At 40.9% G+C, this 16,341-nt stretch overlaps 1 protein-coding gene across 1 annotated transcript in view; it reads left to right on the top strand.

Moving 5' to 3' along the window:
• Positions 1-9,305, top strand: part of LOC140738123 (uncharacterized) — an 85,946-nt gene extending 76,641 nt beyond the window's left edge. Inside the window, exon 4 of the mRNA XM_073065269.1 lies at positions 8,818-9,305. Within this exon, the coding sequence (XP_072921370.1) occupies positions 8,818-8,985 (168 nt within the window). The 3' untranslated portion in view covers positions 8,986-9,305. The remainder of the gene's footprint in view (positions 1-8,817) is intronic.
• Positions 9,306-16,341: the final 7,036 nt, after the last annotated feature.

Here is a 16,341-nt window from a genome sequence, read left to right as displayed (position 1 = left end):
CATAACCCACCAGAAGACCATAAGGTATAGGACCAGAATTAGCCCATTTGGCTCATCTAGCCTGTTCTGCCATTCCATTATGGCTGATCCATTTTCCCCTCACCTCAATCTCCTGCCTTGACCCTGTATCCCTTCATGCTCTGACCAAACAAGAATCTATTAACCTCTGCTTTAAATATACATGTAAGCGGGTGACCATCGAATGCTATTCATCATTGTTTAAAAGTGTACTTAGGCAGTCATCTGGGTAATGCTAGAATAGGTGTCTGTGCCTTTAAGTGGAGATGGTGATGTCATTATGCACACGCGGGATAGTGGGGAGACCATTTTGCTTTCTGCTGCAGGAGCTGGTGGGGCTTTGGAATTGAGTTCCTCGCAGGGACGCTGGGCATGGTGAGGAAAGATGTTCACGAGTAAAGAACTCGGCGCTGGATAGCGTGGCTTGCAAAGTTCCTCACTGGCCAAGTAGAATTGCTACTGCTGTATTAGTACTGTATTAGTTTTGTGCGATTTTCTTTGTATTTTTATACTGCATATGCAATTGGTCGAGACACAAGTGTGTGGATCGAAGGTTAAATGGAGATTGTAATGGCGGGGCCTGATTGTAAAGTCATTCATTTTATTTTAAGACCCTCTTCTGGCACTTAAACATCAAAAACAGATAAAAGAATTAAAACCCAAAAAAGTAGTTGTTGTCCTGAGTGTGTACTTTTCCCCGGGCTACAACATACATAAAGACTTTGCCCCCACAGCCAAGTGTGGCAACAAATTCCACAGATTCACCACTCTCTGGCTAAATGAATTCCTCCTCGGCACCTTTCTAAAAGGATGCCCCTCTATTCTGAACCTGTGTCCTCTGGTCCTAGGCTCTCCCACTGTAGGAAACATGCTCTCTACACACACTTTATCGAGGCCTTTCAATTAAGTCACTGTTCATTCTTTGGAATTTAACTGAATACAGGCCAGAGCCATCAGATCCTCTCTATATGACAAGTCATCCAATCCTGGAATCATTTCCATGAACCTCCTTTGAAACCTCTCTAGTTTCAGCACATCCTTGCTAAGATAAGGGACTCAAAACTGCTCACAGTATGCTAAGTGAGGCCTCATCAATGCTTTATAAAGTCTCAGCATTACATCCTTTTATATTCTACTGCTGAAATGAACACTAACATGGCATCACCACCTCAGCCTGCAAATTAACCTGTAGGGAATCCTGCACAAGGACTCCCAAGCCCCTTTGCACCTCAGAGTTTTGTATTTTCTTTCCATTTAGAAAATAGCCTATCCTTTAATTTCTTCTACCAAAGTGCATGGCCATAGACTTCCTGGTACTGTATTCCATCTGCCACTTGTTTGCCCATTCTCCAAATCTGTCTAAGTCCTTCTACAGCCTCCTTGCTTCCTCAAAACAACCCACCCCTTCACCTATCATTGTATTGTCTGCAAACTTTGCAACAAAGCCATCAATTTTGTCATTCAAGTCATTGACAAATAACATAAAAAGAATCGGTGCCACCACTACTCACCGGCAACCAGTCAGAAAGGCTCCCTTTTTCACACTTGTTGCCTCCCGCCAATTAGCCAATGTTTTATCTGTGCTAGTATCTTTCCCATAAAACCATGGGCTCTGAACTTGTTAAGCAGCCTCATGCATGGCACCTTGTCAAAGGTGTTCTGAAAATCCAAGTACACAACATTCACTGATTATCCTTTTCTATCCTGCTTATTATTTCTTCAAATAATTCTAACAGATTTGTCAGGTAAGTTTTTCCCTTGAGGAAACCATGCTGACTATGGTGTATTTTATCATGTGCCTCCAAGTACCCCGAAAGTACATCCTTAACAATTTTCTCCAACATCTTCCCAACCACTGAGGTCAGACTAATTGGCCTATAATTTCCTTTCTTCTGCCTCTTTTCCTTTTTGAAGAGTGGAGAGACATTTGCAGTTTTCCTGTCTTCCGGAACCATCCCAGAATTTAGTGATTCTTTAAAGATCATTACTATTGTGAAAGGTGATGTATTTATTACTATTGTATTTATTATTTATTTATTGTATTTATTATTGTATTTATTACTACAATATTCATTACTATTGCCTCCACAATCTCTTCAGCCACCTCCTTTAGAACCCTAATGTGTACACCATCTTACCTTCGTTTCAGTTTGTTAAGGACCTTCTCCCTAGTAATGGCAACTGCACACACTTCTGACACTCTTGAACTTCCAGCATACTGGAGTTCCAGCACAAAATGCCACCATCTACCACGAGCACCTTTTTTTTCATTGACTGGTGGCAACTCTTATCACTCAGATTGGTCTCCTCTCTATTCTTTGCAAATCACTCCCCAAACAAGGGCAGTTGAGACCTAAGATTTCACAATATTATTTTTGGGGAAATTGCTTATTTGTGCATTTTGGGAAATTCAGTTTACAGCCATTTCTGAAGAACAGTGTTCTTAGTTAGAGCGAGACCTTCATTTTGGTTGAAATAGTTTTCCTCTAATTTTAGTTCAATGGCTTCCTTTACCATTGTAAATCTTTGAATTCAATTGTAAGTATGGTGGGAAAGCACAAAACTGGTTGGATGAGGACTAACTAATCAGGAGGGACAAACTATGGTGGTATAAATACCACCAGACTAGGCATACCCTGGCATCATCCCTGAAGAAAATGCCAGAGTTTGTTATCAAGACATTGGTCATAATTGATACCTATATCCAGCTGGAAGCCCAAGAAGCTATGTATGGAGCCAAAAGAGATGGGGGAGATTTTGAACAATTTCTTTTCTTCGGTATTCACTAAGGAGAAGGATATTGAATTGTGTAAGGTAAGAGAAACAAGTAGGGAAGTTATGGAAACTATGACGATTAAAGAGGAGGAAGTACTAGAGATTTTAAGGAATATAAAAGTGGATAAATCTCCAGATCCTGACAGGATATTCCCTAGGACCTTGAGGGAAGTTAGTGTAGAAATAGCAGGGGCTCTGACAGAAATATTTCAAATGTCATTAGAAACGGGGATGGCGCTGGAGGATTGGCGTATTGCTCATGTGGTTCCATTGTTTAAAAAGGGTTCTAAGAGTAAACCTAGCAATTATCGGCCTGTAAGTTTGATGTCAGTGGTGGGTATATTAATGGAAAGTATTCTTAGAGATGGTTTATATAATTATCTGGATAGACAGGGTCTGATTAGGAGCAGTCAACATGGATTTGTGCGTGGAAGGTCATGTTTGACAAATCTTATTGAATTTTTTGAAGAGGTTACTAGGAAAGTTGACGAGGGTAAAGCAGTGGATGTTTTCTATATGGACTTCAGTAAGCTCTTTGACAAGGTTCCACACAGAAGGTTAGTTAGGAAGGTTCAATCGTTAGGTATTAATATTGAAGTAATAAAATGTATTCAACAGTGGCTGGATGGGAGATGCCAGAGAGTAGTGGTGGATAACTGTTTGTCAGGTTGGAGGCCGGTGACTAGTGGTGTGCCTCAGGGATCTGTACTGGATCCGATGTTGTTTGTTATATACATTAATGATCTGCATGATGGGGTGGTAAATTGGATTAGTAAGTATGCAGATGATACTAAGATAGGTGGCGTTGTGGATAATGAAGTAGGTTTTCAAAGCTTGCAGAGAGATTTAGGCCAGTTAGAAGAGTGGGCTGAACAATGGCAGATGGAGTTTAATGCTGATAAGTGTGAGGTGCTACATTTTGGTAGGAATAATCCAAATAGGACATACATGGTAAATGGTAGGGCATTGAGGAATGCAGTAGAATAGAGTGATCTAGGAATAATGGTGCATAGTTCCCTGAGGGTGGAATCTCATGTGGATAGGATGGTGAAGAAAGCTTTTGGTATGCTGGCCTTTATAAATCAGAGCATTGAGTATAGGAGTTGGGATGTAATGTTAAAATTGTACAAGGCATTGGTAAGGCTGAATTTGGAGTATAGTGTACAGTTCTGGTCACTGAATTATAGGAAAGATGTCAACAAAATAAAGAGAGTACAGAGAAGATTTACTAGAATGTTACCTGGGTTTCAGAACCTAAGTTACAGAGAAAGGTTGAGCAAGTTAGGTCTTTATTCTTTGGAGCATATAAGGTTGAGGGGGGACTTGATAGAAGTATTTAAAATTGAGGGGGATAGATAGAGTTGACGTGGATAGGCTTTTTCCATTGAGAGTAGGGGAGATTCAAACAAGAGGACATGAGTTGAAAGTTAGGGGGCAAAAGTTTAAGGGTAACACAAGGGGGAATTTCTTTACTCAGAGAGTGGTAGCTGTGTGGAACGAGCTTCCAGTAGAAGTGGTAGAGGCAGGTTCGGTATTGTCATTTAAAGTAAAATTGGATAGGTATATGGACAGGAAAGGAATGGAGGGTTATGGGCTGAGTGCAGGTCGGTGGGACTAGGTGAGAGTAATCGTTCGGCATGGACTAGAAGGGCCGAGATAGCCTGTTTCCGTGCTGTAATTGTTATATGGTTATATAAGAGTTTAATCGTACACTGTCGTCTGCTTGGACCCATAGTTGGTTCCCAGCATTTGAATAATCCTATTTAAATGTTTCTGTCGTAATGCACTCGACATATCATTTTAAATCCCTCTGTTTGATTGTCCCTTTCTCTGAAACCTCTTCCAGTCCTATAGACACCAGATTTTTTAATGTTAAATTTGAAAATAAACTGCACTGTAAATCCGAATTAGCAATATATGAAAATATAATTTGGATTATGTATTTTTTAAGTCAGAACCCCTGGGATTTGATAATGTTGACAAAGGCCCTGAAAGAAGCACAGAAAGCAAGAATGGGAGAGTCAAAATTCCTGAATGAGATAAAGTCTTTTAACCATTGCTCACTCAGGCATGTGGAAAGTGTGGAAAAAACAAGAACTTCTCTGCAAAGTAAGCTATGCATGTTGTTGGAACGCTTCTTTTGATAAATAGAGCACAATTGTTTCAGGTGGTTGAGAGGTGAATGACTGAAGGGTTCACATCAAAAGTGTTTGGCACCATAAACTTTTCTTGGAACAAATGATGAGGATTCAGAAAGGGTGTGGATACAGATGCAACAGTATTGTCGATCCTTTCGAAACGAGGGAGGGAAAATTGCAATGATATATGATGGGTCTTGCTGAAGGGTTTCGACCAGAAACATCGTCTGTACTTTTTTCCTAGATGCTGCCTGTCCTGATGAGTTCCTCTAGTACCTTGTGTGTGTTGCTTGGATTTTCAGCATCTGCCGATTTTCTCTTGGTTATGACATGGAAGTGACATCTTGTGAGAAAAAAGGCATTTGATTTTCCCTTGAAAGAGTTGGCTCTTTCCCAATGGGCTGAATGAATTATTTTTTGTGCTGCTACAGCCTGATACCAACAAACAGATAATTTGTTTGTTGACTGCCATTCCTGATTTATCTGCATATAAACATTTGCTAACTCACTGGCTTTCCAGAATTATATTTATGGATGTGGACAAGGCCAGGTAGCTCTCTCCTTTTCACATGCTGACTAAAGGATCAAAAAGTGGAAGATTCCAGTGACCTGAAACTGACCCTTATGATGTATTTCAAAAGAAACATGTTGTCTTTTTCTCCAAGAAACCATCAGGTATCCCTTTTCCAATCATGGGTATCTTCTCTGGACTTGCTCCCCTCTGAGACCCCCACCATACAGATGGAATGAGTGTTTGCATTCCTTCTCTCTGAGCCATCAATTTGTGGTTAGACTTCTACTAACACAGGTATCAGAAACCAACAGACATGGAACAGATGTTCCACTCATCTCCAAATTGTCAACTATAGAAAGGACAGAGAGAATAAACCCCAACCCATTTAAATGAGTCCTGATGCAATGAATCAAAAGAGCAACAAATATCTTCAACTCTGAGTGATCCGTTTAGTCTCTAGCTGACTATGAGATGCTCAAAAGTTCAACAACATCTAGGACCATTTCAGGTTCACTGCAGAAAACTGCAGCTAGTACAAATAAGTTTGCCACATTAATCTGGGCATGTATAACTACTCTACAGGATTTGTCCATTCCTTTTATGGTTTTAAATACTCTAATTGTGCCTCTGTTTCAAGGTGGGATGTTGATCAAGTCTCTGGAAAGAGGACACATTATTTTTAATGTGATTGGGCATGCAGATTCTCAAATTAACATTTCGTTTGAAAATAGGATCTTCAAACAAATTAAATACCTCCTCAGTCATTCTCTATTCAAAATTCTAACCTTGATGTCAGTGACCAAGCAGACATTTCTGACCTCATGCTTGGAACGATGGGTTAGTGAATCACAAACTGTTTCTGTAAGATTCCTGCAGAAATTGTAGGAATCTTTACAAAGAAATGAACTGCCAGAAGAACTCATTCGATCAAACAGCATGTGTGGAAGCAAGAGGATGGCTGATGCTTCAGGATGAGACCTTCAAAGAGGAAAGACAGACAGTATTCGAAGTGAGAGGAAGGGTTAGACAGAAGTTGTTAGATGTTAGGTAGAATGAAATCGTGGGAGGATAATGGGCAAATGGAGGTGGGTGAGAGATGTGGAGAGTAAGTGTTGAATCAGACAGGTGGATGATAGTGGAACCAAATAAGAGGACAATGAATGGACAAAACCAATTGGGAGAGTGGGGCAGAGAAAGTGAATCAAGCAACCCAGGTAGATAGATATGTGGGTGAGGGGCTGGTGGAACCAAGTGACCTGGTGGGAGAGGGTAATCAGTTCAGGTAATGGTTGGAGAGAAAGAGAGGGGTAGATAAGGTAAACAAAGGAAATTTCAGTGTTTATGCAACACACACAAAATGCTGGAAGAACTCAGCAGGTCAGGCAGTATCTATGGAAAAGAGTAAATGGTTGACGTTTTGGGCCGAGACCCTTCATCGGGACTGGGACAAAGGTAAGTCAGAGCAAGAAGGTGGGAGGAGAGGAGGAAGAGGTACAAGGTGGTTGGTGATAGGTGAAACTGGGGGGGTGGAGGAGGTGAAGTAAAGAGTTGGGAAGTTGTTTGGTAAAAGAGACAAAGGGCTGAGAAGGGAAAATCTGCTAGGAGAGGACAGAAGGCCATGGAAGAAAGGGAAGGGGGAGGAGCACCAGTGGGAGGTGATGGGCAGGTATGGAGATGAGGCGAGAGAGGGAAATGGGAATGGTGAAGGGGGGGGGCAATAAATGAAAGTTCGAGAAATTGATATTCATGCCATCAGGCTGGATACTACCCAGATAGAATATAAGGTGTTGCTCCTCCAACCTGAGTGTGGCCTCATTGCGACAGTAGAGGAGGCCATGGATGGACATTTCAGAATGGGAATGGGAAATAGAATTAAAATGGGTGGCCACTAGAAGATCTTGCTTTATCTGGCGGACGGAGTGTAGAGGCTTCGTGTGGTTTCCCGATCTATGTTGACCTTAACATGGTAGTGGAGATGGCTAAGGACAGGTATGAAGAATTGAAATGACATACAACCAGAAGCCCAGGACAGTGTGCAGGCACTCTGCAGAACAGTTGCCAAGTCTGTGCTGGGCCCTGCTGAGGTAAATGAGGCCATATCATGAGCTCCAACTGCATTGGACCAGGTTGGTGAATGTGCATGTGAATCTTTGCCTCACCTGGAAGGACTGTTCAGGACACAGGATGGCAGTTAAGGGACAAGTGTTGGACCATTGTAAAGTACAAGGGAAGGGTTTGGGTGGGAAATGAACAGACCAGGGAGCCAGAGAGAGTGGAAAGCAGAGGATGGGTGGGAGAAAGATGAAGATGTGTGGGATTCCATTCGAGCAGGTGGAAGTGGCAAAGGCTGATGTGCTGCCTGCGGAGACTGGTGATTCATGTGCTGGAATGTGCAAGGTGTCAGTTACCTCCTTCAACAGCTGAGATCAGATTTCTAGCCTTCAAAACAAAATCAGTGGCTTATTCTGTTTGAAGAATAATTTGAGTAATATAATTGAAATCTTAAGATATTAAAGGAGATTAAATTCAGGGTCCCAATGATATATGATTAGCTGTGGAAGACTAAAGAGCAGCAGTGTAGCTTTAAAAAGTATGAAGTCCATTTGGATCCCAAATTTCATCTGAAACTGAAGTCTTCAAATACAAAGTTTGTAGTTCGCCATTGTGTGTGGTGAATGTGAATTGCTAGAAGCCTTCTCGAATGAGCTGGGAAAGTTGATGTTAGTACATACTGAGCTAAGGATGGTGGGTTTGAAAGGAAGAAATAAAACTAATCACTGTTGCCATATGTTGATTGCTATTGAAGAACTCGAAAGTCCTTTCCTACGTTTTTTTTCTATTTTATTTTTCCTAATATTGGAGATACTGTAGGATCAGTAGTGAAATGGTGGGATGGAGATAGTTAGTGTGGGTTTGATGTAGGAAGGTGGAATTTACGGTGTATCTATGTTGTACCACATCAGGATGGGATGGCCATTGAACTAACTTGTTAATTTTTACCCCTGTTCTCTGTGATTTGCTCAGAAAGTGAGAGAGAAATGCTTAAAGTAATGGAAGTTTGTGAAGGATTTTCTGATAGTTTGAAGTGCCAGATATTTCATGGGAATTATATTTTGGTAAAGTGTGGCGAGATTGTGGTAGAATTTGTGCCTCTTTGTCAGAGATTAAGAAAAATATTTTGTAAATGTCTTTTTTTTTCTTTGAGTATACAGGATTTGATCCAAATCCTGCCTTGTTAACTTCTCCAGTTATTTAAGGTGCATTGTCTCATTTGAGTTAGCTAGCTTCATAGCCCATAACAAATAGTAGTTTAACCATGTGATTAGTTTATGAGTTTACAAAATATAATTAAAATATTTGTTTAATCATCAGCAATTGAAATTGAAAAAGCCATACACACTTGGAGACTGGCAAAGATCTTCGAAATGTGGAATAAACAGTGGATTGCATACCAGCCAGGAGACAAAGAGGGAACAGTCACAAGGCATCCAAAGCCAAAGAACACTGATGAAGATTGACCTTGTTGAGTCTGAGTGGTAAACACAGCTGGAGTGAGCTGGTCTTCTGTGTGTAACTAACAAAGTCTAGAGCTTCAAACAAGCCATTTGAACTAAACCAATTGCTATTTCAACTTTATTTCATATGCTTATCATTTGATTAAAATTGAAATACAATTTTCTGGGTGACTTTATGATCTGACAATAAACTTACTGTCTTTCTCAAACAGAGAGTGACTAATACATTTCCTTGTCATATTTTTAGTTACCAGTTTTTCTGTTCCTGTACCAAGTCTCTAATTTTCTCATTCAGCATATCTGGGTTTAACTGAACCAATAAAGTTAATCTTTAGCCAATACAAATATTTTTGTGCCTAATCAATAACTGTTGTTGAGGGTGAATGTATGTGGTACAACTGGGATGCCGGTGGGACTTGAGGGTAACTTTGACTCAGTGGAAACTCGAGTTGGACCAGCTTCACAATTCACCACCAAGATGGGACTGCTAAGTCTTTCAAAGACAGATGAAGAGGAGTATACTTTATGATCAACCCTTGTGATGTACAAACGTGGCGGCATTATTCCAGTCTTGCTCACCCGACCTGGAACATCTCGCGATCAGGCGTCATCTATTTTATCTGCCGCGAGAGTTTTCAGCCATCATCTTGTACATCCCACATCAGGTCAATGTCAACCAGGCTCCAGACAAACTGAGCCTCAAAAAGGTGGCATCAATCATTAAGGACACCCATCACCCAGGAAGGAGGTGCAGAAGCCTGAAGACACACACTCAGCAACTCAGGAACAGCTTCTTCCCCTCTGCCATCCGATTTCTGAATGGACATTGAACCCATGAACACTACCTCATTACTTTTTTGCACTACTTACTTAATTTATATCATATATGTAAATATACACTTAATGTAATTCAGTTTTTTATTGTTGTTCTTAGTAATGTACTGAAGCTGCAAAATCAACAAATTTCATGACATATGCCTGTGATATTAAACTTGATTCTGATGAGAACTGAGAGCTAGGTAGTTAGCTGTTACTAAAACAGGATGAAGAATTCAGGGGACTTTGGTCATTTTGATTGGAGGAGACTCCTCCAGCAATACATGATGGGGAAGATGCCTCAATACAGAGAGTGCGCTGGTTAAGCCAACAGTGAAGGGAAACCAAGGATGAAGCTCCTTGGAAGATCAGTCAAGGGAAATTGTCACACAAGGAGCTTAATGGAGTACAGAAACTGGTAGCACTTAATTGTTTAACTGAAGATTGGATAGCTTGTCTGCAGCAAGCTAACATATAGTGGGACTGATCAGAAGAGGAAACCGAAAGGTTCTGTGAGGAGGTAGCACACCTTAAAAAGAAGCTTACTGACTTGTGGGGCCGAGGAGTGCAGGTTTGATTTGATGCATATGAATGAGTTTCAGTTGCAGTGTGAGAAAGAAAACAAAAAGAAGCCCAAGTAGCTGGGAATGAAGTGGCAGGGATTGAAGTAATGGTGTGATGATTTAAAGATGGCTATGAATGTCATTCAGAAATCAGTACACGAAAAGTGACACTAGCGATCACATAGAGTAAAGCTGCATGAATGATTTGCTGCTTAGAGAGCAATAAAACAGACGTTGCAGAAGGGAGTGTTACAACACAGAATACCTTCAGCCTATCAGGAAGAAGGTAGTGGCGGAGGACAAACATCCTGGTACAGTGCCAAAATCTGCTGCTTCAGTTATGGTAATATGAGTCATTATACCCTGGACTATACAGCAAACCGTTCATATCGGTCGGTACCAGTGACTTAGGTAGGAAAAGGGAGGAGGTTCTGAAGAGAGAATAGAGAGAGTTAGGTAGAAAGTTGAAAAGCAGGACCTCCAGGGTAATAATCTTTGGATTGCTGGCTGTGCCATGTGACTGTGAGGGTGAGAATAGGATGATTTGGCACATAAATAAATGGCTGAACAACTGGTGCAGGGGACAGGATTTCAGATTTCTGGATCATTAGGATCTCTTCTGGAGAAGATATGACCTGTGCAAAAAGAACAGGATGCTCCCAAACCTGAAAGGTTTCCTAGAGCTGTTAGGGAGGGGTTAAACTATTGTGTCAGGAGGATGAGAAACTGAGTGATAGGGCTGAGGATAGGCATATAAATAGAGGCAATGTGTAGAGACTGTCAGGAAGAATAGGCAGGTGATTGGGCAAAATTGCTGTCAGTGGGATGAATTGAACAGGTGGACAACATTGAAAAGGGAGACAAAAATGGGACTGAAGTTGTTGTATTTGAATGCACACTGTATACTGAATAAGGTAGATGATCTTGTAGGGAAGTTAGAGATTAGCAGGTAGGATGTGGGCATCACTGAGTTGTAGCTGTAAGAAGATTAACATTCAAGGATACGCATTGTGTCAAAAGGACAGGCAGGTAGGCAGAGGGGTTGGTGTGGCTCCGTTGGTAAAAAATGAAATCAAATCCTTAGAGGTGACATAGGATAGGAAGATGTAGAATCATTATGGGTAGAGTTAAGAAACTACAAGGGTAAAAAAAAACCTCTGATGGGAGTTATATAGAGGCCTCTAATAGTAGCAAGGATGTAGACTACAAATTACAGTGGGAGATAGAAAATACATGTTAAAAGGGCAATGTTACAATGTTCTATTTCGGACAGAGATGAGAAGGAATCTTTGTAGCCAGAGGGTGCTGAATCTGTAATTCATTGCCACAGAGAACTGTGGATGCCAGGTGGTTAGGCTGGTATTTAAGGTGGAGGTTGATAGATTTTTGATAGGTCAGGGCATGAAAAGTTACAGAGAGAAGGCAGGAGAATGAAGTTGAGCTGTGATCAAATGACAGAGCAGACTTGATGGGCTGAATAGCCTAGTTATGCTCCTATGTTTTATAGTCTAATAGAGCCAAATGAAACAGTGTTACTCTGGGGCCATGATGCAAAAATACAGGAACCGACAGTCGTGCACAGCACAAAGTACACATAGCACATAAAATAGCAATAAACATAGTCACACAAAAAAATTCCATATCTCTGAGTCTGTGAATGTTGCAGCAGTCTGCAGTCGAACACAATACAACTGCGAAGTGAACACTGGAGTGTAGCACTGACTCCGACAACTCTCCTCTGGGATAGCTGCAAGCGGGCAACATGGTCCCAAGGCCTAGTCCTCGCTACATCTAAAGCCACACAGCTCCCCCCCCCCCCCCCACCCCACCCCTGCTAGGTCTAAAGCAAGAATGGTTTGTAAGTTTCAAATGTTGCATGTGGTGGGGCTATTTGTGAGCTGACTTGAGAGAAGTAGAAAGAATGTGTGTGAGTGAGAGCAAGGCTCTCACACATTTGTTAAATTTGTATTTGGAGGAAATTTGAATTAATCCTATGCTTCATAGGAGTAGGATGTGACCAATGGAACATTTTTGTTACTCTATGTGAAGTGAATTTGCAGGAGTTATTATATCTAAAAAAGCTTTAAGAGGTTGTGTGAATGGTTTACTGTGTGGGGACACCTCCCAGGAATCTATCTTTTCCTTTGTTTTTGGAATATGCGTTCAAGTTTTTTCACTGTGGAAATAAATTGTTTATTCTAAGTTTTGTAGTTATATGTGAAAGTTCTTATCTTATCAGTCTTATCAATGTTTTTAGTCTGTGTTCTTTTATTGTTTCCTTTCAAACTGATTTTGGATACAGACCTAGATTCCACATTGGCCTTGTGGAATCCAGATTAAAGTGATAGAAATCTGTATCTCTCTATTCTGGAGATGAGATTTTAGAGAGAATTGACATTTGGGGAATTTGGTCATAGATGCATAGTTAAATTGGGAATTTGGAATTGAGATTTTGGGAAGATTTGGGAAACAGTCCTAAAAGTTGCTTTCGCCAACAAGAAGGTTTTCTTTTGCCAGAACATCAAAGGTGTTGCTGAAGACTTGACATGGTGATTTTGAGCTCAGTTTAAATTAGAGGTGGTTTCAAACAAGTAGTTCAGGATTTTGTTTACATCATCAGATCTAAGTCCCTCACCATCTTAACAAAGCACATACTTGGGTTATACAGTTATTGCTGGATGGTCAAATTAAAAGGACTTGTTCAGTCATCCCTGATACTACAGGGCTGAGATGTACGTTGTAAAGGGTATTAAAGTTCCTACCTTCCTCACAGATAATCTTAGTTATACTGGAGAACTGCACGAGTGTCAAGTTAGCAAAATATCCCGAGGGTCTGTTTGTATCAAAGCCAATAATAGGGGCTGGAAGCAAATCAAATGAAGAAATGTCTGTCAACAAGGACACAAAGTGAAGTGAGGAACCCAATTTAAAGCTTTTCGTAGGCACTTCCTTATCTGTACAGGACGGCGAGAGAACCAAATATAAGGTAAATACGAAGAGATTCTGCAGGTGCTGGAAATCTTGAGTAATACTCTCAATTTGCTGGAGGAACTCAGCAAATCTTCTGCTCCTCTGTCTTTATGGTCTTATGGTCTAAGTCAAGCAGCATCTATGGAGGCAAGTGAACAGTCAACATTTCCAACTGAGACCCCTTTACCAGTTGTGCTTATTCTCCTCCAGCATTTTGTGTGTTTTGCTCGGGTGTAGGATATATATGGAGCCACTATGAATGGACGGGGCAGTTGCTGATTGGGAAATCATAAGGCAGAAGGAACAGTGGGATAAGGTTGTGCATTTAATGGAGGAGCAAAGGAAGGAGAATGAATTACAATAACTGATAGACAGAGCAGGGTCAGAACTATAGAAAGAGCACAAGAGAATGCATATTAAGGACTGAGGAGTCTTGTATGAAGGGTAATATAAGAATATTGTGGTTCCAGAGAGGAGACTAAACTTAGTGACTCGCTGGTAATGTGGACTACAAGGACAACAGGGAACTGATAGTGCTCTGAAAAGGATAAAGGGAAGTGTAACAATAGGGAACAATGTGGTTTAACCCAAGGTGAAGGGAATCATGTTTTTTCATTGTGATGGAACTAATTGTATCTGGGGTTATGGTTGAGCCATTACAACTGATGAATGCGCCAGCAACAGTGTCAACACTTCAATGCCCTGTGATCAAAAACACGTTTTCTCAGTGGATTCGGGAATTGGGGATAACAAAAGGGGTAATAAAAGGGTGAATGTTTAGTCTACTAGTCTATTCTCGCTATCTCGTGACTGTGTGGCTAGGGACAGGTCAAACACCATCTATAAATTCACTGGCGACTGATATATACCCCTAGGGTTCATTTTTTTCTGTGGACTGTCACTTTAAAAATGCTGAGAGAATGAGTCTGACTTTTGGACACTGTTGAATTTCTGCTGACTGCGGAGGTGCTTGGTTACTATGTTGAGAGAGGTGGAGTTATTTGATGGACAATGAATGTTTATGGTTTCTCGCGGCTTGTTTTGAATATACAAGGATGCAGAAAGACACAGGCTCAGAGTCGAGATGGATTTGGTCAATGGAAGACACCACTGAGTCGGTCGCTGGTTTAAACTTTCAGTAGCCCAAAAGGGATGAGTTGAGATCGATACAGAGTATTGATAAATGACTCTCACAAGTTTTCTGCAACTAGAAGAAGTCTGCAGGAAGAGAGGAGAGGAATGTTTGAAACAGAAGAAACCTAGTGACAAAGAGATCACTGTTTAGAGTCTCTCCAAGTAGCTCTTAAGGGGTGAGTTTGATTCCATTTGGATACAAAAGTGTGATTCTCACAAAGTTAATCCACAGGAGTGGGTTCTCTGGTGAGGGGAAAACCGTTGTGAATACCACGTGTGTGTTTACTCTTTGTCTGGGTGTGGTAGTTCACTGAAGAAGGCACCTCTGTGGCAAATCACTGTTGGAGGTATTTCGTATGTTATGGAACAGGCTATCACATTGCATGTGTTTGGGGTAACCTTGTGGAATCTACCGGTGTGTCGACCCTTGCCTGGGTGGCGGTTCCGTTGAAGAGGGTCCCCTTTGTGATAAACTTGTTACGTACCCATGGGTATCTTGTGCCTGTCACATGACCATGATGTAATTGAGTCTCTGCTGGGCATGATGTAATGGCCTTGTGATGGTGGAGTGACATAATTTTCCCGCCAGTGAGAGGTCATGTGATAGTATTTTTCAACAGGGTATAAAAGGAGAACCCCTCCCTGTGACGCAGGTCAGTTCATGGTTGAATTCGTCAGTGACTCCGTTCTGCTGTGTATTTGATGTTATGTCGCAATTTCGTTTTAAAAGTGGAGTTTTAATTTCTACTGTGAGAATCGTTGTGCCGGCAGTTCTGAAAATCGCTGCCAGTTAAAGTCCAATCGGAGAGTGAAGAATTATCAAAGTTCGGGAAGCTGAAGGATCGAGGAAAGTTGATGTCGGCGGTAAAACAGGTTTGACCTTATTTAATCTTCGTACAAGGAGTTAGTAACCTGTGTCTGAGATAGCTCCTGCTTTGCTAAAAGAGCAGAAAGAGTTGGATGCAACGTTTCGCTAAGGAAAGGTCAGTGCCTTTAAGCCATTTTATTTCCTACATCTTAAATCCTTTGGGGCAAGGCATACTTCGGCTGGGATCAGCAGTAACACCACGAAAGAGGATTTATTACTTCAAGGAAAGTCTCTCCTAACTGACTGTGTAAATCATTTTGGACTTTTTGCAATACTACTTTAAAGAACTGAGTTTGCATTTCTCGCTTTAAGAACTGTTTGAGCTGCCGTATAGCAGTCCACTTCCGGTTAAGTTAGTCGTTTGTTTACTTTTGGGTTTTTTTAAAGCGGTGTTTAATAAATGTTTTATTGTTTTAAAAAACCTGTCTCAATTATATATTCATTGTTGCTGGATCATAACAATTGGGGGCTCGTGGGATATGTACCATTTTTGAGTTTAAGTGCTTGTTTAATATTTGGTCAGTGTTGTGGAAAAGGGAAATACCCAATTCTTTTGTTTGATTGGCTTGTGAGTGGGGTTCGGCAACAGTGAATATTGACAACTTCCTGGAATCGCCAGATCCGGTGTAATTATCGAAGGCGAAAAAGAGTGATGTATCTGAGATTTCTAGTAGGTTAGAACTTAAAGGTATTTTGAAGACTACAACGAAGCCTGTAATTCAGAGAAAAATCGCGTCACACTATGTAGATTCGGGTGATTTTGATGAATCGATTTTAGATTTGTTTGCAATAAGTACTCTAGAGATGCAGTTATAAATTGAACAAATGAAGTTAGAGCAAAGTAAAGCAGACTTGGAGCATTGTAGGTTAGAAGCTGAAAATAAGAAGAGGGAATTTGAGTTTGCGATGGCAGAATTAAGGTCCGAGAATCAGTCTTCTGGTTCTAGAAAAATGTTTGTTGTTAGTCAGGAAATTAAATTGGTCCCTCCATTTAGTGAAATAGAAGTAGAGATATATTTTCAACACTTTG

This window comes from Hemitrygon akajei, chromosome 13 (assembly GCF_048418815.1).
Source record: "Hemitrygon akajei chromosome 13, sHemAka1.3, whole genome shotgun sequence".
In the NCBI taxonomy this organism is placed as follows: domain Eukaryota; kingdom Metazoa; phylum Chordata; class Chondrichthyes; order Myliobatiformes; family Dasyatidae; genus Hemitrygon; species Hemitrygon akajei.
The sequence above is the reverse complement of the archived record's forward strand: the minus strand, read 5'-3'. Positions and strand labels throughout refer to the sequence as shown.